This window comes from Lathyrus oleraceus, chromosome 7 (assembly GCF_024323335.1).
Source record: "Lathyrus oleraceus cultivar Zhongwan6 chromosome 7, CAAS_Psat_ZW6_1.0, whole genome shotgun sequence".
Lineage (NCBI taxonomy): Eukaryota > Viridiplantae > Streptophyta > Magnoliopsida > Fabales > Fabaceae > Lathyrus > Lathyrus oleraceus.
Window position 1 is genome coordinate 453316239 of NC_066585.1, and position 26975 is coordinate 453343213.

Here is a 26975-nt window from a genome sequence, read left to right on the forward strand (position 1 = left end):
GCAACATCAACTAAACATCATCCAAGACCATGTCTCGACTTCATGTTGGTTCGGATGAGTAGGTGGTGGGATAATGTCCTCCTTCATAGCAGTACTTGCATCATGGTTAGACAAATCAAGGTCACCCTCCCCCCGGATGAATTATCCGGAGTGGGGGCGCCCGTATTATAGAGCCAATTATTCACAACATCATCCTTTACTTTCCTAGGGTTAGGCAAATCAAAAATAGCTTTGCTGCAGATTATCACCGTATAGGTGTTACCATCAACAAAAATCATGCCTTGGTGTACAAGGGCATCCATGTCAATCTTACCTCTACCCTCTACAAGATGATACTCTTCCAAATTAAATTCAAACCCAAGGTGCTCGGTAATTTGGGTAATCATATCCCTCGCCAAAATTCCTCTAGAGGCCACGCGAGCAACCTTCCCCATATATTTGGTCGCAAAGGCGGCGGAATTAACCACATCATTGTTAATCATGCAGTACAAAAAGAAAATATCTCTTTGGGTGACTACTCTGGTACTATCACCTCTCCCAAACAAGGTGTGGCCAAGGGACTTTTGGGTGTACTAGAAGTAAGGGTTTTGAATGGTGGAGGCTTTTTCCCCATCAGTAGTATAAAAGTGATCGCAAATAATATCATTCCAGATGTTCTTAACATTAAAATCGTTTGGGACATCCCCGGGCCCATAGATAGGAAATATTAGAATATGTCTCGACTCTTCAACATTCAACTCATGGTTTTGATTAAAGATACGGAATTTGAGAGCACCATAGTAATACCTCATACCGTCAATCCATTTTTTCAGCAATTTAAACTCTAACGTACTTAAAAGCTCAAGGGTAATGCGCTCGTAGGTCTATGCTTCCCTTTGTGTGAACTCTAACAAATCAATGGAATAAAGATTCTATATATTTCGTATTTTAAACCAACGGTGGAAAGAGTGATTTCACACATGTACCTTGTTGGTGTGAGCTTCCACTTGATCAAGGCGGAATATCATTTGGCTTGATCGTTACTCTCAAAAATGATGTTGTGAGTATTCAAGGCCCTAGTGTTCCCTCTTTTTTTGAGTCTTGATGATTCGGCGACTTGCTTTCTCTTGTCACTCCTTTTTGGTACCATGGTTGATAAAAGCCACACACAAAATTGAATAAGCTTTTTGAAATATTATGCCCGGAAGTGTGATTGGGGTGATGATTGATGAAGGTTTTGTAAAGGTAGTTTTGGATTTAATGGTGGAAGGGGGTAAATATTAAATCTTTTGTTTTTGTTTTAATGGAGGTTTGGATGGCTTTTGGAGAGAATATGAAGAGAAAGATGAAGATGGTAGGTTTAGAGAGAGAGAGAGAGAGAGAGAGAGAGAGAGAGATTTGGTGATTAAGTGAATTGAAAATCAGATTTTGAAGGTTTAAAGGTGAGTTAGTTGGAATGATTGGGAAGAGAGAGAGAGAGAGAGAGAGAGAGAGAGAGAGAGAGAGAGAGAGAGAGAGGTGGGTGGGGCCAAGGAAAAGTTTGAAAATTCAAAAAAGAGTGGACATTCGGGCGCATGGGCTTGCTACGGTCTTCTGTAGTAGGTCCCTGGATTTTATATGGCTAGATGAGTTTTTAGGGTTTTGGATATGGGTGCTTCTATGGTCCATAGCAGGTGGTACGGTCACCCGTAGTAGCTCCCTAGTTTTTGTATGGGGAATTCGGTTTTCATGTGTTTTTGTCAGATTTTTCCGGGCATAATTACTTTATCAATTTTTCTCAACTTTTATCACTTGTTTCGCTTCCTCGTCGTGAGCCTTTTATTAACTGGAAAAAAATCAAACAACAAGAAAATAAATTAGAGTGAAAAGCATGGGTTCCTTCTCGCGTAGTGCTTTATTTAAGGTCATTTATCTCGATCACTTAGACCCTTAAACATAGGAGGGTGCTTCCTTTAAACTTGAGTTTGTATTATCTCCCTTAGATGATTTTAGGGCCCAACTAATTCTATTTATTCATGCCATAGATCCTTCTCCTTATTCTTCCTCCTTTTATGAGAAGGCTCATATTTTAGTTCCGGTTTTTCATGGACCTTCTCCTTTATTTTTATTAGGATTCCCTTGCTTCATCCCTAGTCAGGGTTTTTGGTTTTTAGGCTCACCATTATGTTACAAGCACTTCAAAGCTTTAGTTAGTGGAGATGGGACTTTGTCCAATATTTCCCCAAAAACCTTAGTTTTGATGTTTTCTTTATTAATCTTGGCAGTATCAAACAAATATTTTTCCAACTTATTAGTCGGAAGAGGCTTTGATGCGCTCTTTTGAACACAATCAGTGATCAAATCCAATAAACAACAATAGTCCCTTAATGAAAAAAAATTCATGAGTCTTGTCAATATAAACTCAATTTTCTCTTATCCTACCTCAAAAGTCAACTTCCCTCTCTTAACATCAATGATGGCCCCTGTCGTATCTATGAATGGCCTACCTAAAAGTATCTTGATTTGGGAATCCTCGTAGATGTCCATTATGATAAAGTCTACAGGCACATAATACTCTCCTACTCTCATCGGGACATACCCTAACACACCTACAAGGTATTTGACTGATTTATCTGCCAGTTGCAGAGATACATTTATCGGTTTCATCTCACCCATGTCTAACTTCTTCCATACATGTAGGAACATCAGACTAACAATGGCCCATAAATCACAAATTGCTCTCTCAAAGTTCATCGTGCCAATTTGACAAGGGATAGAGAAACTTGTCGGATCTTTAAGCTTTGGGATCACCATATTTTGAATCACAATACTACTATCAAGAATCATAGCCACAATTTCATGGTCCTCTAATTTTCTTTTATTAGAAAGAATTTCTTTTAGCAATTTATCATAAGAGGGAATTTGAGTCATTACCTCGGTAAAAGGCACATTGAGGTGCATCTTCTTAAGAAGTTCCACAAACTTTTAAACTGGGCCTCCACTGTATCTTTTACAAGGCTTTAGAGAATGGGATGGTTGGTTTGTAAAGATGAGGAGCAACATATGGTGCTTCATTCTCAACCTATTCAACAACCTCCTTTTTAGGTGGTGTTTGGTCACTATCCTCAACCTCTTTTTCTCTATCATCAGAACTAACCACTTGTTTACCACTATGGATTATCACAACAATCAAGTTCCGCTTAGAATTTTGCCTGGGTTGCCCCGGAATCGATTCTAGAGGGATGGAAGTAGAAGCTTATTATTGTGCAACTTGGGAGATTTGAGTCTCCAACATCTTATTATGGATGGCAACATTGTCAATTTTAGTGGTCAACTGCCTAAGTGCCTAATTGGTGAGGAGGTTATGATTTCTAAAGTCATTGTTTTGACAGAGTGTGTCATCATGAAGTTTTCCATCAAAATTTCTAAGTTAGACTTCTTAGGGTCGGTTGGCATAACTTTTTGAAAACCCAGTGGTCTCATAGCTTTCTGAGGATGGTTTTTCCTATAAAAGAAATTTGGATGGTCTCACCACCCTAGGTTATAAGTGTTAGAATACGGATTATTCCGCTGGTTGTTATTCATAAAATTAGCATTTTCCTTGATGGATCCTCCAGCGAAGATCATTTGACAATCTTTATCAGCGTAGCCATTTATTCTGCATATCTCATAGTAGAGAGTAACGGGGTAACATAATCAACATGGGTAGGTGGTACAAGTGCGGGAGGTGTGGTGCTCAAACTACCAATTTTCTGGTAGAGAGCATCCACATTTGTGTTTGTATGGTCAAATGCATTTACCTCATAAAGCCCACTGGTCTTAGGGGAAGATTTAGCGACGACTTGTCACACGTTCCCCCATGAGTGGTAGTTCTTAGCAATCTCTTCTATTAAATTATATGCCACATCTTGAGTCTATTTATGAGGGCTCCGCAGGAGTCGCATCTAAGGTCATCCTTGTGGAGTAAAGGAGACCATTATAAAAAAGTATGAATAATCATCCACTTTTCAAGCCCGTGGAATGGGCACAATCTCCACAAGTCCTTATAACGCTCTCATGTGTCAAACAAATATTCCCCCTCTTCCTTCCTAAAATTATTAATCTCATTCCCAACTAAGGCCATTTTGCTTGGCGGAAAATACCGCGCAAGGAAGGTCGCTTTCTATTGAGTCTAAGAAGTTATTGAATTAGAGGGCAGGGATTGAAGTCAAGCTTGCGCACGATCTCCCAAAGATAAAGGGAATAACCTGAGGAACATGGAGTTTTGGTCAATGCCATTAGAATTTATAATGTCACAATTTTCATCAATGATAGATAAGTAAAGGTTTGGGTTCTCATAAGGCAACCCATAAAATTGGTTTTGTTGCACCATACCTATCAAAGCTGGTTCGAGTTCAAAATTATTTGCTGCAATCGTAGGGTACACAATACTGTAATGTATTTCCTCTTTGATAGGAACCGCATAATCCTTAGTAGGCTTAGTGTTAACTACTTGATCATCCATCTCTCGCTGTCTTAGAATTCGGCGTCTCTCACTTAAGAAACGCTCGATTTTGTTCACAGGTGTGACTTAGTTCTCAACAGAACAAGTTCTTCACATACAAGGGTTGTGAGGACTACAACAAAATAAAAAGAAAAAAATAAAGCTCTAGTCTATACAGTGATTAAATAATAATTCAATATTGAGCACAATTGGTCCCCGACAACAATGTCAAAAATATGACACACCCAAGTGCACGGGTGTGTGAAGTAGTAAAATACTATCGAACTACAAGGACTAATGGATTGAATACCTAACTCCATTATATTGACGTATATATAGAGAGACCAAAATTGAGGTTTTGTAAAACAACTTATTTAAAAAGCACTTTTCAGAAAAACAACTTAAATAAAAATCACTTGAATTATAATGAAACAAACTGAACTTAAGGTCACAATTCTTACTCTTACATCACTGTATGATCCAATTCACTTCTATTACTAGAATTCTGACACAATTTACAAAAAAAATAGATAAATATGGATAACACTTGTTTTCGTCAGCGTGTTGCCCTATCGATGACGAATAATTCATCTACTTTCACACAACCGGATTATTTGTCAAGGATTTGTTACTTTCGCACTAATATAAAAATGGGACATTTCTCAATCTCATCCAAGCACTTTCGTTGTATTGGACTCGATTGTTTAAAAACATGTGCTCGAGTACCAATACATATCCTTTCAGACTATGGTCCGAATTTAGGTATTAAAATAAATATGAACAAATACTCTCATAATCAACTTGTGATGGATCATACAAATAGTTATGGGATAATCCTTATGACCCATAGTCCCTACTAGTCCCTAGTGGACTACTCACTCATGGCGATGGATAACACAATCAAAGCAATCTTTGAAATTGAAATCATGATAAACAATTAAAATAGTATAAAAATTGTAATGAAAGTGATAAATTGAACCTGACTAACAAGAAATTTCTTTAAATTAAACTTGATTCAGTGCTCCAATAGAGACTTGAGTATAAAGAATGGAAAAGCAAAATACGTTTAAAAAAAACTAGAAAAACAATTTAGTAAGAAGATTAAGAGGTTTCTTAGTGATAGGGAAACCGAATATTGTTCTAGCTTATTTATTAATTTTAGGCTTAAATAGTCTTTTGGTCCCTGTAAGTTAGCGGGTTTTTAATTTTGGTCCCTGTATCTTCTTCTTTTTTTGTATGAGTCCCTATATCTCACTTTTGTGTTGGTTTTAGTCCCTAAAGGTAAAATCCGCAGGAAAATCTGCAGGAAACCTACGGATTTTGACTTTAAGGATTAAAACAAACACAAAAAGTGAGATATAGGGACTCAGACAAAAAATAATTCAGAGACCAAAACCAAAAACTCGCTAACTTACAGGGACCAACAAACTATTTTAGCCTTAATTTTATAAACAACGGGAATTAAACATGAAAAATATGCATCATATTCTCTTGAAATGAATTATAAAGCAGAAAGAAAGAATAAAAATCTTATTGTACTAGTCAATGCTATTATATTGAATTTTAGTGTTGCATCTCACTAGTAGGGTAAATTTTATTCATTATTTTCCAGGTCCTGAATATAGCTCCCAAGTCTAAATATAAGATCTCTCCTTGTGATATTAAAGAAAATACATCCAAACTTTCCTTATTTTGGAACTTGGGGTTATCATGCTTATGTTAGAATTATGGATCTGAAGCCAGTTAAACTCGCTAGTAGAGCCTATGAATGTGTATTCATTGGGTATGTAGAAAATAGTAAGTCATATAAGTATTATGACCTAAATGATAAAGTAATCATATAATCAAACAACGTTGAATTCTATGAATATAAATTTTCTTTCAAATCGAGAAATAGTTGGGACACTGAATCAAATCACATTCTTGTGATAAGAAGCACAAAAAATAATGATGAAGTAGAAACGGAACTTCGACAAAGTAAAGAATTAAGAGTTTATAAAGTTTATGGGAGTGATTATGTGGCCTATATATTAGAAGAAGATCCAACAAATCTTCAAGAAGCCTTGTCATCTCTGGATGCAGTTTTTCGGCAAGAAGTTATTATTAACTATGAGATAGATTCTCTGGAATCTAACAAGACCTAAAACTTAGTAGACTTGCCTCCTGGTTGCGAACCAATCGTTTTTAAATGGTTTTTGAAAAATAAACTAAAACCTAGTGAAATTGTTGATAAGTACAAGACTTGCCTTGTAGTCAAAGGTTTTACGCAAAGAGAAAATCTAGATTTCTTGGATACTTTTTCTCCAATCACTAGAATTACATCCATTAGGATATTAATTTCAACTGCTACTATTTATAACTTAAAAGTACACAAAATGGATGTTAAAACAGCTTTTTTAAATGGTGACTTAGAAGAATAAATCTATATGGACCAACCAAAATGGTTTGTGATACTTTGAATGTAAACATTCTTGCGTAACCACTAGATCCAAACTAGGAATTTCTTTAGATTAGTTCTCATTATATGGATAAGATCTTAAAGAAATATAACTACTTTGAACGTAAACATGATTGTGCACCATATGATTCAAGTGTTAAACTATTTAAGAACACTAGTGACAGTGTTAGACAAACTGAATATGCGAGCATCATTGGTAGACTCGGGTATACTATTGATTGTACCATGCCATATGTCGTAGGACTGTTGCGTAGGTTTACAAGTAGATCGATTAATGAGAATTGGCAAGTCATTGAGAGAGTTGTGCGATACCTTAAGAAGAACATGAAACTTAGTTTATATTATCATAGATTTCCTATTATACTTGAAGGATACAATGATGTGGATTGGAATACCGTATCAGATGATTCCAAAGCAATTAGCAGTTATATATTCAATATAGCTAGAGGAGTTGTATCTTGGAAATCAAAGAAACACACTATTTTGGGTCAGTTCACGATGGATTCTAAAATGATATCATTAGTTACTGCTACTGAAGAAGCAAGTTGGTTAAGATGATTGTTATTTGATCTTTTTATGAGAAAACATATGCCAACTGTGTTGGACTTTTGCGATAGTACCGCGGCTATTGCGAAAAATTGAGAATCGTTAATATAATGGTAAGAGTCGTCAAATATGAAGGAAGCACAACATTGTTAGAGATTGTAAGAGTGTATCATGTACGAGCTAATGAAAATTTAGCAAATCATTTGACAAAAGGATTAGCTAGAGAGAAAGCTCAAAGTATATCCAAGAATATGAGACTAATTCCTATAGAGAAGTGATTTGCTCATGATGGTAACCCGACCTAATAGACTAGAGGTCCCAAGAAATATGTTCAATGGGCAAAACAAGCTATGAGTAATATGATATGATCATGTTAGTATAAATTAGAGAAGCATGAATCCTAAAGAGATAAGAGAATGAGATAATAGAACCTCTTAATGAGATTTATACTTTTAAGGAGTGAAGATCTAGCTATATGAGTACTTTTGATAGACTCATAAGTGTGATTGTGGAACTTAGACAAGTTCCTATGGAATTTTGAGGCATAATTTATAGAGCCTTCACTAAACTAGGATAGACGTGTATGGCCATTAAAGCACGGGCTTGTTATAATATACCTTAAGAAAAGGTTGTGTGAGGGTATGATGTCTAAGATAGAATTAAAGACAATTGTGTTACTCTTATTGAATCAGAATCCTAATTGTTAAGCAAAGATTCAAGTTATAGACACCTTTATTTATGTACAATTTTAGAAATATTTGACATTACTTGTAAAATCACTTTTTTAAATTCAAGTGGGGGATTGTTGAAAATCAAAGGATTAGTGGGGAAATGGCAGGGATTATTAGCTTTATGTTGGCAATAAATAAGCACAAGTAAGAGCTAGTATGTGTAGAGGTGAATTTGAAAACTTCATTAAAGTCTCACATTGGAAGGATACCACACTTTAGTAGTGCTTATATATGGAGGTTGGTCTCTTGGGGTGTTCCTGATGGACAATTTACTAGCAATGTGCTAGCGTTGTAATTGAAGTAATAAAAATAAATTCGTCTCCACAAGGATTGTGAAATTAAAACAAGGTACATTGTGCAATATGATTAAACAGTAAATGAGGGTATTTCAGATTATTTTACTCAAAACAAAAGAGAGAATTTTTAATAATAATTATAATAAAGACGGTCAGGTCTTATTGTCAGAATCCTCTGTTTTTACGATATTGATGAAACGTGCATTAATAGACATGCAATAACTACAGAGTTACACGACAGACTAACTCTACCACTACATTCAATCCCTTGGCATGTAGCTCACTAGCCTAAGCGATAGTTCCGCGATCTCCAGGTTAATTATACTGTTAAATCAGGCAACACGGCATGTTAATCCATAAGTCATAATTCCTAATCGTATTATCCCTAGTTAATTAGCGAATTCAACAGTTAAAGTATGTCAGATAAATAGCCCTAGGGTCAGTAGTCCCTACTTATCAAGATCAATTTGAATTCTATAACAAACAAAAGGCAATGAGCACAATCAATAATGGAATAATAACAACGAGTTAGAACAATTACATTAACATCATCTGATAATATGTCTCAATCAAGTAAAAGCAGGTTCATTATCAAATTAGACCTATCATAGGGGAAATCTAGTTGCTCTGCTCATGTTGAATAATAATCGAAGAGCATGAAGAATCACCAAAAAAAAAGCTCTACAATCGCCTCCAAAAGCTCTAAAATTGCCCATATACGTCAGTTTTCTCTCTAGGGAATCGAACCACTTTTTCTTTTTCTTCTTTTCCTTATAAAGCTTTTAAAAACACGTGACAAGCAAGTGTACGAACACGGACGCGTTGGACATGGGAGCGTGTGCGTTGGACAATCATTGCAAAAATTTACTCGTGTTAGGATCCAACGCGGGCACGTTAATTCCATAAGCAAAGCGGCGTGTTTTTGTTCATTTTTCATCAATTTTCTCACTAAGTGCATTTCTTCATCCAAAAGTGCTTTTTCAAGCTTTTTTCACTCTTTTGTCTCTAACTTGCTCATTTCTTGTCATAATTGTCCATTTTTTTCTTGCTAAACGACGTACGGTGACAGCATGCCATTAGTGCCCTAAGGGATACCTAATTTTGTGAAAGGGTGGCGATGCACCACCATGAACGATCACAAGTGCACGCCCAGCACTATTGCGTTTATTCAGTCGACTCAGCTCGATTTTGGCTTGGTTGGGCTTATTCATTATTTTTTGGTATCCGAAATGGTGAAAAATATTTAATATTAATTGATAATCAATTTGTGTAGTGTATATTAATTACTTAATTTGTGTGATATCACCGACGGAAACCTTCATTGTTGATCGATTTTGACTTGCCTTCCACGTTTCCATATTTCTTTGTTGACTAAGCTACATAACGGCTAGTTTTTGGCCGGATACGCTTCATTCCCCTATGTTTTCTCCCATTCAAGTCAGAATTTTGCTTATAAATAGAGATTTTCTCATCTCATTCTCTTCGCTCTAATTTTTGCATTCTGAAATCTTTCTTGTCTCTCTCGCTTTGCTTTATCTATAATTTAATTTTCTAGTGACTTCTTCACGTCATTTACGACTGGCATAAAAATTAGATACTAAGATCGATATTTATACCATATTTAACAGATCATAGTGTCATCAGAGTGTATTTCTATATTAATTTTCTATCATGTAAGTAGTAATCGGACGTTATAGAACGGGATTGTTTTATCATGGAAGCGTCGTGATTGAGTAAGTGTTTTGCATAATTTTAAATAGTAAAACGTATCAAAGAGAGCGGTGTAAGCCGCGATTCAACTCTGTAATTTTATCGACGATAATTTTTTTTAAACCCTGAAGTAACATGTATTAGGTCTTGGTGTTTTGGGTCTTGTGGATGCACAAGAACAATATCATTTAACATAGATGATCTTCTCTATCATGAAAGGATGAGGATCTATTTATCCTAGTAAATAACCATGGTACGATGTAAGATTGTTGTGCCAAAATTGTAATAGTTGCCTATAATAGAAAAAACTACTGTTAACAGCAACACTGAGCATCATGGTCCACTATGTACAAACGCCCCACGCTTGCAACAAAACAAGTAGCTAGGTTGGCTCAAAACCAGAGGCAAGAGCCAACAAGTGGTCCACATGTGACAAAGGAAAAAGCATGCTTGGTTTGGTTAATTAGAGGGTCACAATCTCTAGTTATACTATTGTAGCCAAATCTGTTAATCAAGTCAGAAGAAAGAAAAATAGAGACAAGAGAAGGAAAAGGAATAGGCAACATCACAACCCCATGTAAAGCAAACATTGATCTTGTTGTAGCATCTAAAGCCAAAAAGATTTTTCCATTTTTTAAGTTTCATTTAATTTTCTGTCACATGTGTACTCGGAAAATGTTCTAAATATTGTTACAAGTCCTTTTTCAGTCCTAGTTGTGATTGTGACATTGAAAATTAACATCAATAAGATAAGTATCACAAGAAAATTTCAAAATAGGGTTGGTGTTCAGTCTTCTATGTTGCATGTTGAAGAATAAGGTAAGCATCTTAAAAAGCACTTTCACTTGTTTTGGATGGAGAAATTTAAAGGGATTTTTAGGGGAGTGTTCTTTTTTAGCGTTAAGAGTCTTGGTTACGGATTATAAAAAAATTAATGATTTAAAATTTATTTTTTGAGTTTAAAAAATCACTTTGCTGTGTGTTTGTTAGATTTAAATTGGATATACAGTGAATACAAGCACTCACACGAAATTAAACTGCTCGATCAAAAATAGGACCATTCAAAATTTAATTTAATTGTTTTAAATTTTTTTTAAAAATAGCATTATTTATTCTTAATTCAATAAATGCAGTCACAAAATTTGGATTGCACGCAACTCAAATAGGTGTTTGTTTTGTACTCAATATTTACAACTCACTAGCAAAAGATATTTATGAGTGATTTTCTTTTACTGAAGTGTTTATTTTTTTATTAATTTATAGAAACTATAAAATTGTTTTAAAAAATATGATTGAAATAATTTATCATTTTTTAAATTTGTACAAAGTATAAAATTTATACTAAAATATAGATCTAACCGTCCCAAATCTTTTAAAATCCAACTCCCAAAATATTTGAGATTGAGGATTTTAAAAATAGTTTTGTATGGTTAAGTCTATAAATCTGAAATTTAAAGGGAAAATAATGAAACAATCATTTAATATCATCATATAACATTTCAATTCAAAATATATTATTTTTAAATTGTTTGTAGCTTCCTTTTTTTAAAAAGAAAAATAAACCTTCTCTTGCCCCCTCTTTCAAAAATCCTCTATCCAACCAAACTCTAAGAACCCTACATTGGTAAGTGGATTTTTTTAATGAAAAAGCAGAGATTCTGGCCCTTGTTAAGGATATAGGAGATATTGAGAGGTGAGAGAGAAACAAGTAGGAGTATCATGTGAGTTGAGTAGAGTGGTCCAAAGTTGTAGCTACTGAATGCACTCTAGTGCTAAGCCAAAGACCACATATCAACTTCCAATAGCAGCTCTGAAAACCCATAAACCAAATTTAAATATTTAAATAGACTACAATCTGTACTAAGTTTGGTGTCATTCTTCAATGGTGTGTCCAATAAAAAACTCCTTCATTAATTGTTAATAATTAGATTAGATGAAAAGGACACCAACTTTATCTTTTGGTGTTATTATGACACACCAAATGCAGCATGTGAAACCAGATCAAAAATATTGAAAATATTCATGTCAAGGCAACAATCATTGATCAATTTTAATAGTAATCATGCATCTCATACTTGTAAAAATTATTTCAAACAAAATTGCAAAAACTCTGAATCAATCCCTGAGAAAACAAACAACCATGCATTCTCTTAAACTTATTCATCAAAACTATTTCAAGACCCAAATGCATATCTTGCTCGACAATATCTTGCTTGAAAGTACAAAATTTGTGAAAAATACTGCTATGAAGCAGCTTACAATTTAAGTCAATAAATTAATAAGTTCCACTTGCAGAATGTTTCAACTACATAATTATCTCAACTAGCTACAAAGATCTCAATCAAATAATATTAGAGCCGCATAGATCTAACTCTTACAAATATTACAAACAATACAACACAACTCACTGAAGACTAAAACCTAGTGAGAACAATTATTCTTGGGTAAACTAAACTGTAACACGCTACTAAAGAATGAAAATCTTTTTGTTCTAATAATATAATTCACCAGGAGAGGGACACACTCCAACAATAGCCTCTGCCTAAATCTCCCCAACATTTTGAACTCGTATGTGCCTTGTGTGTTCAAGCAGCATTTCATGGATTTCTTCGGCAGTAGGTCGTTCATTTGGATTTTCTTCGACACACCTGTGAAACAAATCAACAAGGAACTCCAATGTGTCTGTATCAGCATCTGATTTTTCCAGCTCTTGACCAGATTGGATCATCGTGGGTTCATTTGTTGAACTCAACCCCTCCAGCTCATCGGTTAGTCGTGGCCGTTTACCCATCTGTATCAATAATAGTTGAAATATTAAATTAAAACAAGGAGCTGCAATGAACGAGCATTGTTCAGAGTTTTCAGAAAACTACATACATCTAGAAGAAAATGCAACCATACCTGCAGCCTATCATGGACGTGTGAATCAGGCACTCCAAAATATGGAATTTGCAATGTCAGCATCTCCAGAAGTAAACATCCAAATGACCAAATATCAGCTTCCTGTTGCAAAATGAAGGAAGTAAAATTAGGACCAAAGACAATACTACACGTCTAGTCACAACAAACAAGAATTAATTTCACGATACACCTATAAGCAATATGCGCACTTATACTTCTAACCAAAACAAAAACAAAAACAAACAAACAAAAAAGAGAGATGGAACAGAAAACTTATACTAGTTTGGTATATAAGACAAAAAATGGCAAGAAGCACAATAAAGATCACACTTTGTAAAATTATTGAATTATTATTAAGCTTTATTACTTGAGCTCTTTGTCGAAAAGTGATTCATAACCTCTTACATTTTATGTACAATATGATGTCCAAAATCACACATTCGAAACTATGTAATTGGGATATACACGAATAAAAGAGAAATCAGAGAATATAGAATCTGATCTACAAAATCAGAAATTGGAATAAACGGGTTATTTCTAAATCCTATAAGAGATGTGAACCTTGTCCCCGTACACATTATACATCTGATGTCTGACATCATAGAATGATAAAATCCTTCAAACATGATTCCGCTAATCTTCCCAGTATAATAATATCCAAAACAATAAAGCAGAAACAATATACATCAAATTATACTTCAGTGGTATATGTATGTAACAAGACTTATACAACATATATTCTCTTGTGGCATACTAGGTACAGTTTATAGGGGAAAAAATAGAGTTAAAGAGTCACACATCGGACAATATATGTCCTGAACATGTCCTTATAGGTGGGGGCAATCTTCACCTTACAGTCGGTTTTGTAGGGATGAAGTTAGGTCCAACCACATTTCTCAACATGGTATCAGAGTCTCGTTTAAGATCTAATGGACCACCTGCTATCAGATTTCTGTTATCGGGTCACCCACCATTTATTTTCACGCTCCAGATGTTCAATCTTGGGCGTGAAGGCGTGTGAAGAGTCTCACATCGGACAATATACGACCTGAACATGTTCGTATAGGTGGGGGCAATCCTCACCCTACAAGCCGATTTTGCAAGGATGAATTAGACTCAACGACATTTCTTATCAGAACCAAAAAAGTGTTCAGAGACAAGTGAGAAGATAAATGAAAGGAAGTGAAAGTCTTTGTTAAAATAAAGCTTCGGGAAAATCACGAGAATTGTCATTGAAATTAGATTCACAAACAGTATTCCCCGATTCCTCAGAACTCCAAAATCAAATGACACAGACTATTATTCTTTTGAACATTAGAAGTCAAGTAATTATATAAAACCCTGATAATACTTATATTTAAGCGAAGAAAACACAAAAACACAAAAACACTAAGTTAATGCCATGTAAAGTGATCAAATAAATGGCTGATAAGTTGGAGGGTCTTACCAATCCATAAGTGTTTTTTTCGTACATAGTCCGCATGACCTCTGGAGCCATCCAACGAGGTGTTCCAACACACACACAAGGAGGAGGAGATCCTACATGAGCAATACAGCATGCATGTAAAGGTGATCTTAGTGGCACTGCACTATCAAAATCACAGAGCTTCACAGTGGGAGTTCCATCATCTTTCTTCCTATCACAATCAAACAGAATGTTTTCGCTTTTTATGTCACGGTGAATTATGTGCTTTGAATGCAGTTCCGACAAAGCGCATGAGATATCTTTGGCAATATACAAGGCTAACTCCACAGGAACATGCTTCTCACCAGCTTTTGACAACTCTTCGAGATAGGTCTATGAGAAAATGAAGTGTTAAGTTAATAAAACAACCAAAAATGTCTTAATAACAAAGAAACGATAAAGAAATTCCTACTTTTAAGGAGCCTCCTTCCACATATTCCATAAAAATTGCAGATCTCAACACACGATGCTCAGGATTACCATCGGCTGAGATGGTCCATTTGCAAGATATTTGGTGTCCGTATATTTCCACTATACAAGGGTGTTTGAAAGCACCAAGAATTCTGATTTCTCCCAAAGAATTATATTCGAAGTTTTTTATTTTGTCTGCTGAACTCTCCTGTACTTCCAAAGTACGCACCTATAACACCATAAAAGATGTTGCATAAAATGCATTAAATTGCATGATATCCAAAAAAATCAGAAGATAGGGTATAACAATTAAAATAAAATAAAAAATTAAGAGGACTATTACTACAATTCATGGATGACTAAATACCTTCACCGCAGCCTCAACTGATCCATATTTGCAGCGAACTAATGTAGTTAAAGCTTTTTTCTCAAGTTCATCACAATTAGAGAGCGATGGAAAGGAATAATCAGGACTAGGACGAATGCTAGTCGAAAGAGGAATTTGGGTTCGACGAAGAGGTATGTACCTAGAAATACCAAGACATCAGACTATAAATAAACCTGTATAATTCCATAAAAGCAAAAGAGTTTCAAATGTTTCCGGGAAGCAGAAAAAAGTTATGCAATGATTGTTTCAGATGAAAAGAAAACACGAGGAATATATCGAAAATATCATTTAGTTGTGGAAAGAAATGTAGGGGTGGATAAAAACATTCTCTCCATTGCAGGAAACTGAGTAGTGGGAAATTTTCTGATAGGCATGTTGTTTGGCTCAACCGCCTTGCTATTACTCATCATTTTCAACGCTTCTTTTACCTCGTGGTTTTGACTCCGACTATAGTAGCTATAGTTTTGATCTTCTTCTCTAATGCCTAGCATGTGAGAGTCTAGTAAGATATATCCTTCATTAAATAAGTTGTGGATATACTTCTTCAATCTATCATTTATATCATATTCCTTAACCAAGAGACTTTGTCTTCTTCATCTTTAACACACTTCACTTGATCCAAGTCTCTTGTCTTTCTTTCTCTTCTCTTAACAAGCTTTTACATATAGATTTTTCTCCCTCCTTAGTTCCTAAGGATTGGTATACTTCATCAAAAGATTGAGTTCTTTCTTCATTCACCGTCTTCTTGGTCTCTTTCTTAGTTCTATTATAATTTTCCCAAGTTTTGACATTCTTACACCTAGACCAATCTTTAAATCATTCCTTTTTGACTCGAGAGCTTTACTCCGAGCACTTCCCTTCCACCCAGAATTATTAATCTCGAATAGCGGAGCGGAGTGGCTGGCCCCAAAAATGGGATAGCGGATAGCGGGATAACTTTTTTTGACTTTTTAAAATTGACTATTTTTGGACTAACTATATGAATAATCTATACAAATAACACAATCCCATAAAAGTTTTATAAAAATCTAATTAATAAAATAATAATGGATTAAAGTGATATATATTATTATTATTTTTATTATTAATGTTATTATATACGGCTGTATGTTACTTGGCAATATTCAATATGTATGTAGCTAGACATAATTGTTGTGCCTACTCACTAGATAATTTACTAGAAGGATACATTTTGGCAATATTCCTTCTATTAAAGTACCTATTCAGCTTTTTTACAGTTGTACCTAGATGTTGATGTTGTGGTACGATACTCAATAATTTAATTACTTTTTGACTTTGACTCTTTTTTATTAGTAAAAACTGAATCCAGACTTTTATCCTCTACCTTTTCATCTTCTTTCTTTTCGGATACAGTGTTAGTGTATATCTTCTTCTTATCAAAAAATCATTAATACACAGAAGAATAAGTCAGAAAGAAAAAGAAAACCAGTCCAACCGCTCCACACAGGTTTTGACCCGCGACCCGCGGTCCGTTCTAGCGGAGAAATCGCCTGCGATTTCATTGGCGCAACCGTACCCTTCTTCTCGCGCGGTGGTTGGCCGCCCCCGCCGGACCGCGGCAATCGCGGCCGGGATTGATAACTATGCTTCCACCACCATGATCATTTACCCCTAGGTCCAAAACCTCTTGATTCTCTTAACATCACTGATGTTACTTTTCTAATATCTTCCTCATCTTGTCCCACATATCATTTGCACTTCCTTGTGGCTGCATAAAACCTCCTTCAAAGATTTTCTGTTGAAAAATCTTGTTCTTTCACCCTCAAATGCCAGCACTTTATCCGTTGAACCCCTTGTAGCTACTTCTCTTCGCACTCCTCTTGACTCTTACATCAATAGCCAATACTCTATGTTGGGTAGTCAAGCTCTCTCCCAGTATAACTTTACAATCCAAACAAATCTTCCTATATAATTTCCTAATAAGAAAAATCTAGGAAGAATTTATCCTAAGCATTTACCTCCCCAGGGTCATACCTACCCCATGCACTCCCTCACGGCCTCTCAATATGCTCCCTACATCCCCATTAAGATCCCATCCTAAAAAAATCCTCTTGGGTATATCTTGAACCAAGCCTTCTAATTCCTCCCAAAATTTTACTTTAAGATGTTCCGTTAACCAATCGTGAGGTGCGTAAGCACTAATAACATTAAAGATGTCTTGTTCCACTACAAATATTAGGGCTATGATTCAATCTCCTATCCTTTTTACATCCACAGTGTGGAGAAAGCAACACAATATTCAGAGTCACTAATATATTTTTACCTTAATATATGAGGCTAGATTTTATAAATACTTTTGACTAAATGGAAGCCAAATGTGCTATTATTGGTTTAGCATCAGCACAAGCAATATTCTCTACATGCTACAATACACTAGGATATGAGGTGTAATATTCGAGAACAAATCCAAATTTTAAATTTCTCAATGAGTGATAATTGCTTAAAAATAATAGGTGCAGAACTAATAACATGCTATATTTGAACAACAAATATAGCATAGATAAGTATCCAACATCAACATGGAACCAGTGTTCAATGATTAAGCAATACTCTTTGCATACTAAAGCATGATATCAGATCCAACATTCAAAACCGAATCCAAGTTCTAAAACACCAAATGACTGTTGATTAATTAATACCAATAGTAACAAAACATAACTAATAACAAGATCTATATTTCAGCACATCAACATGCAAATTAAATATTAAATATGAAAACAATATTATATGGGTCATGCTAACTTGTGCTCAAGTCAAGCAATAAAAATATAAAAGTCATATTTAAAAAAATAAATTTTGAACTTTTAAAGAATAGAATGCTTGTCTTTTAAGATAACATTAATATATTACGTTCCTTAACATGTGCCCTAAGGGCACAAGTTAGCATGTCCCATATTATATAACCAATTCAAATTTAAGGAATATTATATGATATAGCAAGCAAAACGGCCTCTTCACAATAAAAAAAGGAGTAGTACATCCCTTTTCACTAAGAGGCGACAAATACCTGCAGAAATATTCTGGATCTTTCTCTTCTCTAATATCATGAGGTCGGCAAGCATCAACAAGCATTCGAACCCATGTAACACCCCTTTTCATCAGAATGATATTCCAAGCGTGTGGTGAAAAATCCAGGTAACCCCTAACAAGCTCACAAGGTACAGGTGGATCCATGTGATCACATAAATACTATAAACAAAAAATAACTTGCATTAGGTCCTCGCTATAAGAGGCCATAAAAGATAGAGTTACATCCTAAAATGCATATAAACAAAACTAATTATGAATATAGCAAAACTGCTCACCTTAAAAAGCAGAGCTCTATGCCTACAAACACCATACTGAACAGAACCAATTGGAACAATGATTGAATTTCTCCTTTTTTTAATAGAATCAAGAGATTTTTCAGAGATTTTAGAAAGATCAATATTTTCAATGGGATTCACAACCGGTTCAGTTGCAGCATTTATACTTGTGCTGCTTCCTGTAGAGCATGTACAGACAAAAGGCTTATTATAGTTTGAGCCAGAAACAGATTTGCGTGTCCTTTCTACAATAGCACCTCTATCACTTCCACCAAAATGATCGGATACGAAGAGTGCAAGCAGTGACGCTGTCTGTAAGTTATCAACTTCATCCTGGCTCCCAGATTTGTTTAAACTATTTAATTGCTTTAAATTAGATACCAATGCCTGAGCTGATAGAATAATGGCATCCAATTCTTCATCCCTTTGTCTGAAACACACAAATAATCCAATCATATTATAAAAATGTATCACAGAAAAGATACCAATATATAATATTATAACTACTACTACTACTATTATTAGTGTACCCCAACAAAATCACTAACATATACGAGAAGTATTAGTAGCAGTTGTAGGAATAATATACCTGTCTAACAGAATGACTTCACGAGAAGCAAGACACTGATTTTGCTCGTAACTCTCAAGAGGCATAAATGGTCGATCACGTCCCGCATCATAAAAGCCATCTGATAGATGGTCCTCGGTGCCACAAAATGAAATTTTACTGTATTTCGAAGACAATAATGAGCCATCGCTAATCGGTTTTCTAGACTTGCAGGGTTTAGGATTGTCAAGAACTCGATCTGAATGCCTCTTTGATTTAAAACTACTCTTCGGAAAAACTGAACAAGATGCTCCATCATGTTCACTTCGGCCATTGTCTAAGGAGCATAAGGAAGCATCTATTTCATCTTTACCATCCGCAGTGCAGCAATCTTCTTGAGAAAACTGCTTTTCAATAATTTCCTCATCATTGTCAACATTACCAATTAAATTGTCGTGCACAGCTTCTTCGGAGAATATTTTTTTATGATTGTCATCCAAGCTCCTATTGTCTGATACAGTTTCTGTGCAATTTTCAGAGACAAGAGTATCCAGATTTTCTGGTTCAGAAATTCTGTGAATCTTCTTGCTTAACAACTGGTCATGATCCACACCTTTCCATTTCCTGCTGATATTCAACCGCTCTTGACGAGCTTTCTGTTCTTGACGAGCTTTCTGCTGTTTATAGTGTCGCCGCTTCCACCGTTTACCCGACTTCCAGGCTGAAAAACATCTACTGTTAGATGAGGAGTTTGTTAATAAGCTAGATGAGGTGTCATGAGGTCCTGCAAACGAAATCACAGGAGAGTGAAATTCAATCCCAATTCCCAAACACATGAATCTAATTATCCATAATTCAAAAGGGGGGAACATACACAAAAAAGGAGGGGGGAAACAAAAATGGAAAGGCACCTCACCATGAGAAAAGGTTTCCTCATTTTCCTGTAAATTGCTTTCATAGACATCCATTTCAACAGAAGAGCTGCTATAATTGTCTTTGCATCTATCTCCATCATTTCCTTCCATAGTACAGCATATCCATGAAGGAATTTGAAAAATGCTGGGCAGCTTGTTGTACTTGAAATGTGTAAACAAATATGTTAGACATGTTTAACATATGAAAATCATTGGAAATTATAATTAAAAATTAAATCACAAAAATTACGCAGTTAGAACCTAATAACACACAGAAGTAACATCAAGTAGATAAATATATGCACTACTGCAAGCAACAATGATCAGTATAGTTTAACCATATCTCACACAAGCAAGCTACATCTACTAAATCAATACCTTGGATGCACAAAGGCACCTCCAATGCGGTCCCTCCATGTGAAACACTGTCAGATGTCAGCAAATTAAATACATATTAAATACATATTCAGGTAAAGGAAACAGGACATAGGTTGCACATCAGATTCAAGCAAACAAAGCCAGTCATTTCAGAATATGCTTCTGTAGATTTTATGGTGTGATTTAGGGGACATTGCACTCAAACCCCAAATTGGTGCCAATATGTTTGGCTTACTACTATTGATTTAGGAGACATCGCAACTCAGTTAATCATTTGCACTCAGCTAGAACCTGTTTCGCTACACTTTAATCTGTTAGTTTATTGAAAATTTAGAGAGTTAAATTAGGAAAGTCATTATATTATATGTTTTAAAATCTAGGAAAATTTCTGAAAGTCTGCGTGAACATAAAGGGATAGCCGTTATATTATGAAGGGAACACCGCGACACGCCTACTTCTAGAGGTGGTCGTGCTTTATTATATGTATTTAACAAATGAATCTGATAGGAACGTATTTTTCATTACATGAATAGAAGGGAACACAGTAAAAAAAGTTTCAAGGTGCGTATAATGGAAATAACAAAGAAAGAAGATACCAGAGAAGTAAGAATACTCTCACTTCCCTATGACTTTAGTCACCCCTTCATTACCCAAAGGATTTGATATTGCTCCCCTCCCCTGACAGGCCTGACTTCACTTTACATGATGGCATAATGAAAATCACAAATAAAGAAGATATCAGAGAAGTAAGAATACTCTCTCACTTCCCTATGACTTTAGTCACCCCTTCATTTACCCAAATGATTTGATATTGCCCCCCTCCCCTGACTTCACTTTATATGATGGCATAATGAATGTCTGCGTGAACACTGATTTAGAGCTGTACTAGTTATGAAATGTGCCATATACAGGAAAATCTTAGTTGTATTTGCTCTAATCCTAGTGTTCATAGTTGCGTCACCATATTGCCTTCTCTTTGCATGTATGCATGATCAACACAAGAACCTGGCTTTTACTTGTCACATTTCATTTAGGTTTGATTTATTCTCTTTTTATGTTAATTCATCTTCTGTAAATGGTTCTTGAACTTAATCCAGTTATACTTTCCCATTTTGCTTTACAATTACAACAACATTATGAATGTCTCTCTCAACAGAAGTATTCGTTGCTGGTATGGTTCTTGAACTTAATCCAGTTATACTTTCCCATTTTGCTTTACAATTACAACAACATTATGAATGTCTCTCTCAACAGAAGTATTCGTTGCTGGTCGAAGGTGTTGTTATAGTATGACATGTGGCATAAGAAAGGCAGAAAATTTCATAAATATATACAATTTAATGGAGAAAACCAATAAGGAAGAAGCGGCAAAAAGATCTTCGTAAATAACCTGAACTGATGGATATTAATGTAATTGAGTTTTTTATGTAAAACATCGTAGTTTATCTCTTACTTCCCAAATCCTACTGTACTCTACTCCCCTCTAATTCCCCTCCCTCTTTATAACGAAGTTGTAAAAGGGTACAGGTTGTCAATATATACTCCGCATCCTATGATACGAGTGTGAGAGTTTAAGCAACACCATTATATGTATTTGTATCCGTATATTTTAGGTTTTAAGGTTTAGGGTTGTCAATATATACGCCTCATCCTATGATACAGGTGGGAGAGTTTAAGCAACACCAATATATGTATCTGTATATACAGGCATAAAAACCCATACACAAAAACACTTTCTAAACGAAAGTGGATACTTCAAAAAAAACATTAATATTGCAGAATTAGCCGGATTTAACAAATCAGAGCTAGGAACCTTAAGATTTAAGTTCTAAAGACTATTCATTAAGCCAAGTTCAAGGGATCCTAATGAAGTCAGCCTATTCTTTGACAGGTGCAAACTCTCAAGTATTGATAGTCGGGTCATCCGGCAGTAACTCCACCAACTTATTATTAATAACTTTCATGGATATTAATACTTTCAAAGAACTAATCTTTGAGGGAAATGTCTTCATAATCAAGATAGTCTCAGTTCATCTCCCTTCTCTCCCAAATCCTACCGTACTCTAGTCCTCTCTAATTCCTCTCCCTCTTTACAACAAAATTGTAAAAGGGTACATGTTTTCAATATATACTCCTCATCCTATGATACAAGTGGGAGTATTTAAGCAACATCAGTATATGTATCTGTATATACAGGCATAAAAACCCATAGACAGAGCAAACTCATAAAATAAACTGAAAAAACACTTTCTAAAGAAAAAACAGATACTTAAAAACATTCATATTGCAGAATTGGTAGGATTTAACAAATCAAGGCTAGGTACCTGAAGATTCAAGTTCTGAAGTCTATTCATTGAGCTAAGTACAAGGGATCCTAACGAAGTCAACCTATTATTTGACAGGTCCAGATTCTCCAGCCTCGATAGTGATGTCATAGCCGGCGGTAATTCTACCAACTTATTATTAGCAACTTTCATGGTTATTAATACTTCCAAAGAACTAATCTCTGAGGGCAATGTCTTCAACTTATTGAATGAAAGATCAAGATACTCCAGATTCTTTAAGCACCCAATTTCCGGAGGAAGGTATCTACAGTTAAAAACAGAAAACAGTGTAAGATAGTTACTACACACAAACTAGTTCTCAATGAAAACACATCAGTTACAACAAAATTTACAACATCAATAACAGTTATTAACTGCAAAATTAAAATCCTCCAAAAGAGTGAAAGCAATAATCAAACTTAAGTTGAGACAAGTTAAACATAACATCATACGAGAAGAGGCCAAAAAAAAAACTCAAACCTTATAGAGAAGTGACAAATGCAAAGTTTGGTCAAACACTTGAGAGCAGCAATCTCAGTCAATATGGGAAACGCAGAAGGTCTTGAAGGACCTTTAGAAAGCTCAAGCTCTTTCAAACCCTTCAATTTATGCAAGGGCAACCCACCAATTCCAGGTGAAGATACCTTCATCTGCAAGCGCTCCAGCCTCGTCATATTACCAAACTCTGGTGCGAACAAGTTAATCTCATTTCCAAAGAATTTCAGCGTCTTCAACCTTACGAGACCACCCACCGACTTCGGAATCAAACTGTAAACGTTCTTGTACATGTATAAACTCTCCACGGCATCGTCTTTAGAATTCTCCGGCGCCGGAAACTCCAAGTTCTTTCCTGAAACATCGAGAGTCGCGCCATCTTCGATCCCGGCGGCGGGGTCCGGAGAATTGTTCGTGGTGTTGTTGTCTTCAGGAATATCGGCATCTTCCGACACGGTTTCGTCGGAGTGGAGAAGCTCCATTACTCCGACGATTGAGTTGAGGTGGAAGTTGGAGAATTGGTATGGAATCAAGAAAATTGGGAAGAAAGGGGGAAATGAGAAACCCTAAAATTTGAAGGTGGGAGTTTAGTTTAGTGTGAAATTGGGACGCAAATCGAGAGACGTTGTTGTGAAGGGCGTTTGAAAAGACGATAATAGCCCTCGAAGTAGACGTTATTTACTAGGTTTAAGGTTTTACACCGATCACGTTCAAAACTCATAGAGGGACTTTTCTTGTGTTCTGCACGTGATCTTTGTGTAAAAGTTCTAGGTATTTTGCTCTCATAAAGATGTAATATAGTTTTTTTTTTAAGTAGTATCTAAAAAATATATGATTTAAATTTGTTTTTTATATTTGACATTGATAATTTCAAATATTTCAGATTTTGTAAAATAAAGACTAAATAATAATAAAATAACTGAAGTATACTCTTATATGCATTATGAGTTTAATTATTAATGATAAGTAGTATATACAAATAATTTAATATAAAATTTTATTTTAATATTGCATTATTCACATAAATATAACATTTTTTTAAACTAAAAGAACATACCTAAAATAATAAAATAAAACTATTGTATAAAGTAATAAGGATTCTTGTTAAACAATTTTTTTATATTTAATATAAGTTTAAAACATATTTAATCATAAAATTACATATAACTATATATAACCCTAATTTTTCTTTTAGATATCTTTTCGTATCACCTTTGCAAATAATAAATAACATTATTTCAACCAAGGTCATTATACAACTTCCAACTACTTTTCACACATTTCAATCTCACTAATCCCTTATCTCCAATAATGATACATAAATTCTTATAAAATTTATCCATTAATATAAATTTGTAAGACAACACATCTAACTCAAATCTCCAAATTCACTTCCCTATTAATTTTGCCTCATTCTTCCCTCTTTACACCATAAAATGAATTTTCTAAGATATCGCATGCCTCATTTTATGATTCAATATCTCCTACATTTTCAAAATTATTTGGATTAACACATTGATGAATTATAAATAGAGCTTTATAATCCTTATTCTTTAATTCTTTGTGAGCATTATTCTGACCATTTGTGGCATAATCACTGATTTCTGTCACTTCATTCTTCATAAAATCTCACACATATTGATATCAAAATTCCATTTTCATTTTCTTCCACCAATTATCATAATTCTTTCATTTAATATTTGAAGATTTACAAGGAAGTAGCCATTTGGATTAGAGGTCATTGTAAAGATCCACCAGGAATCAAAATCTAAGATATATATATATCAGATGTTCGAACAAATAAGCTCGACCTAAACCAAACACCAATCTCTTTCGTGATGTACACACACAAGCTTGCTCAAGTCGATTTCATTTACTTTCACATGCAATTTAAACAGTTGAGAATTGAGAGAGAAGAATGCAAATTGGAAGAGGAATGAGAATGAGTTGCACTAATCAAAGTGATTACAATGTTGGAGTATTTATGCATAGGTTACTTGCACGTCAAGTAGCCCAACTAACTCTTTGTTGCTCTTTTTTGTTGGTTGCATCATGCAAAACAACATGAAGTGTATGAGTTATTTTGGTGAATAAAGGACACGTGTGGGACACGATGTTCCAGCATGTGTGCAACACTTGGCCTTGTCAACATGTCATGGTTATTGTTGTTCCAAGCGAAAATTACAGTTGTGTGTTCAATCAGACTTGTTGTTATCTTCTAGCAATGTGTTAATTAGATTTGTTTGGCAAACTGAATAAGATCAAATCTAATTATTTGGGGGGTTAGATTTAAATAAAAACAAATAAAAATTTCTTGTTGAAGGCTTTGAAAAATAAATAAAAACATAATCTTCTACAAATATCTATGTGATCAAATCTTATGTTCATTAGAGAAAATCTTAGAAGTTGCGTTGCTATTTTAGGAAACTCAAACCTAACGTTTGAAATGTGTGCAAGCATTGAAGAATCTTTGTGTTAGAGTTTATACTTTGAGTCTTTTGTTTGTGCACCACTATATCTGAGTTATAATTCAACAATACATATTTTGATTATTGTATTAATCAATAAGGTTATTGATTGAGAGAACGTGATATGGGTCTGATATTTTAGGGGAGTCCTAAATATAAATACATGGGTAGAATTATGAAAAGGATCATTAAACAAGGGTTGTTCATCTAAGACGCTTTGTACTAATTTTATTGAGAGTGAATTTCCTTTATTGGGTTGGAAGCCTTTCAAACGTATGTGATGTTACATCAAACTAGGTTACAAATTCTCATGTGTTATTTATTTTGCTTTATGATTTATCATCTTATTTTATATTATCTATCGACCCTGATATAAGATGTTGAACACATTGGCATAGACATTTGGTCCAACATCTTCGACTTAAGAATAAATTTCAAATGGCATCAGAGCATGCACCCTGCTCTGTTCGGATAAGCTTCATGGAAGACATTTTCTATTCAAATGGACAACACTAAGGATGAAGGATCGGCCAATCGACCACATGCCTTAGATGACACCAATTATGATTTTTGGAAAGTCAAAATGGTTTCTTTCCTCAAGTCCATGTACAACAAAACATAAAAGGTTGTTATAAAAGGTTAGAAACACATTGTGACCACCTCCGAAGATGGAACATCAATCTTACAGCCTAAAGTTGATTGGACAAATGTTGAAGATAATGAAGCTCTTTAAAACTTCAACGCGTTAAATGTTATTTTCAATGGTATGGACAATAATATGTTTAGATTGATCAACACATGTAGTGAAGCCAATGAGGCATGAGATTCTCAAAACTGCCAATGAAGGCACCTCAAAAGTATGTACGTCAAAGTTGCAAATCCTCACAATAAAGTTTAAGAGTTTTAGAATGAATGAAGAGGAATTCATCTCTGACTTGAACATTAAACTATGTGACATTGCCAACACCTATTTTGCCTTGGGAGAGAAGATGTATGAAGAAAAGTTTGCCAGAAAAATCCTCAGATCTTTACCTAAGAAGTTTGATATGAAGGTCATGACTATTGAAGAAGCCCAAGACTTAAGCAGCATCAAAGTGAATGGACTCATTGGATCTTTGCAAATCTTTAATGTGAAAATAAATGATACAATTGAAAAGAAAAACAAGAGTATTGTCC

The 26975-nt window shown here is 34.8% G+C and overlaps 3 protein-coding genes across 3 annotated transcripts; 1 reads left to right on the top strand and 2 right to left on the bottom strand.

The window, feature by feature from the left end:
• Positions 1-2391: 2391 nt before the first annotated feature.
• LOC127104323 (uncharacterized) lies at positions 2392-2889 on the bottom strand. Its single transcript, XM_051041510.1, has one exon. The coding sequence runs from the start codon at positions 2887-2889 to the stop codon at positions 2392-2394; it is 498 nt and encodes a 165-aa protein (XP_050897467.1).
• A 4076-nt stretch (positions 2890-6965) lies between these two features.
• On the top strand, positions 6966-7457 carry LOC127104324 (secreted RxLR effector protein 161-like). The gene has a single exon (XM_051041511.1). The coding sequence runs from the start codon at positions 6966-6968 to the stop codon at positions 7455-7457; it is 492 nt and encodes a 163-aa protein (XP_050897468.1).
• Positions 7458-12449: 4992 nt separating this feature from the next.
• Positions 12450-23955, bottom strand: LOC127108277 (uncharacterized). Its single transcript, XM_051045728.1, has 11 exons — positions 23317-23955; positions 22837-23101; positions 20137-20296; positions 19263-20004; positions 18674-19103; positions 18376-18557; positions 15327-15486; positions 14961-15188; positions 14531-14881; positions 13084-13185; positions 12450-12973 (listed from the first exon to the last, which is right to left on the bottom strand). The coding sequence occupies exons 1-11, from the start codon at positions 23811-23813 to the stop codon at positions 12725-12727; spliced, it is 3366 nt and encodes a 1121-aa protein (XP_050901685.1). The 5' UTR covers positions 23814-23955; the 3' UTR covers positions 12450-12724.
• Positions 23956-26975: the final 3020 nt, after the last annotated feature.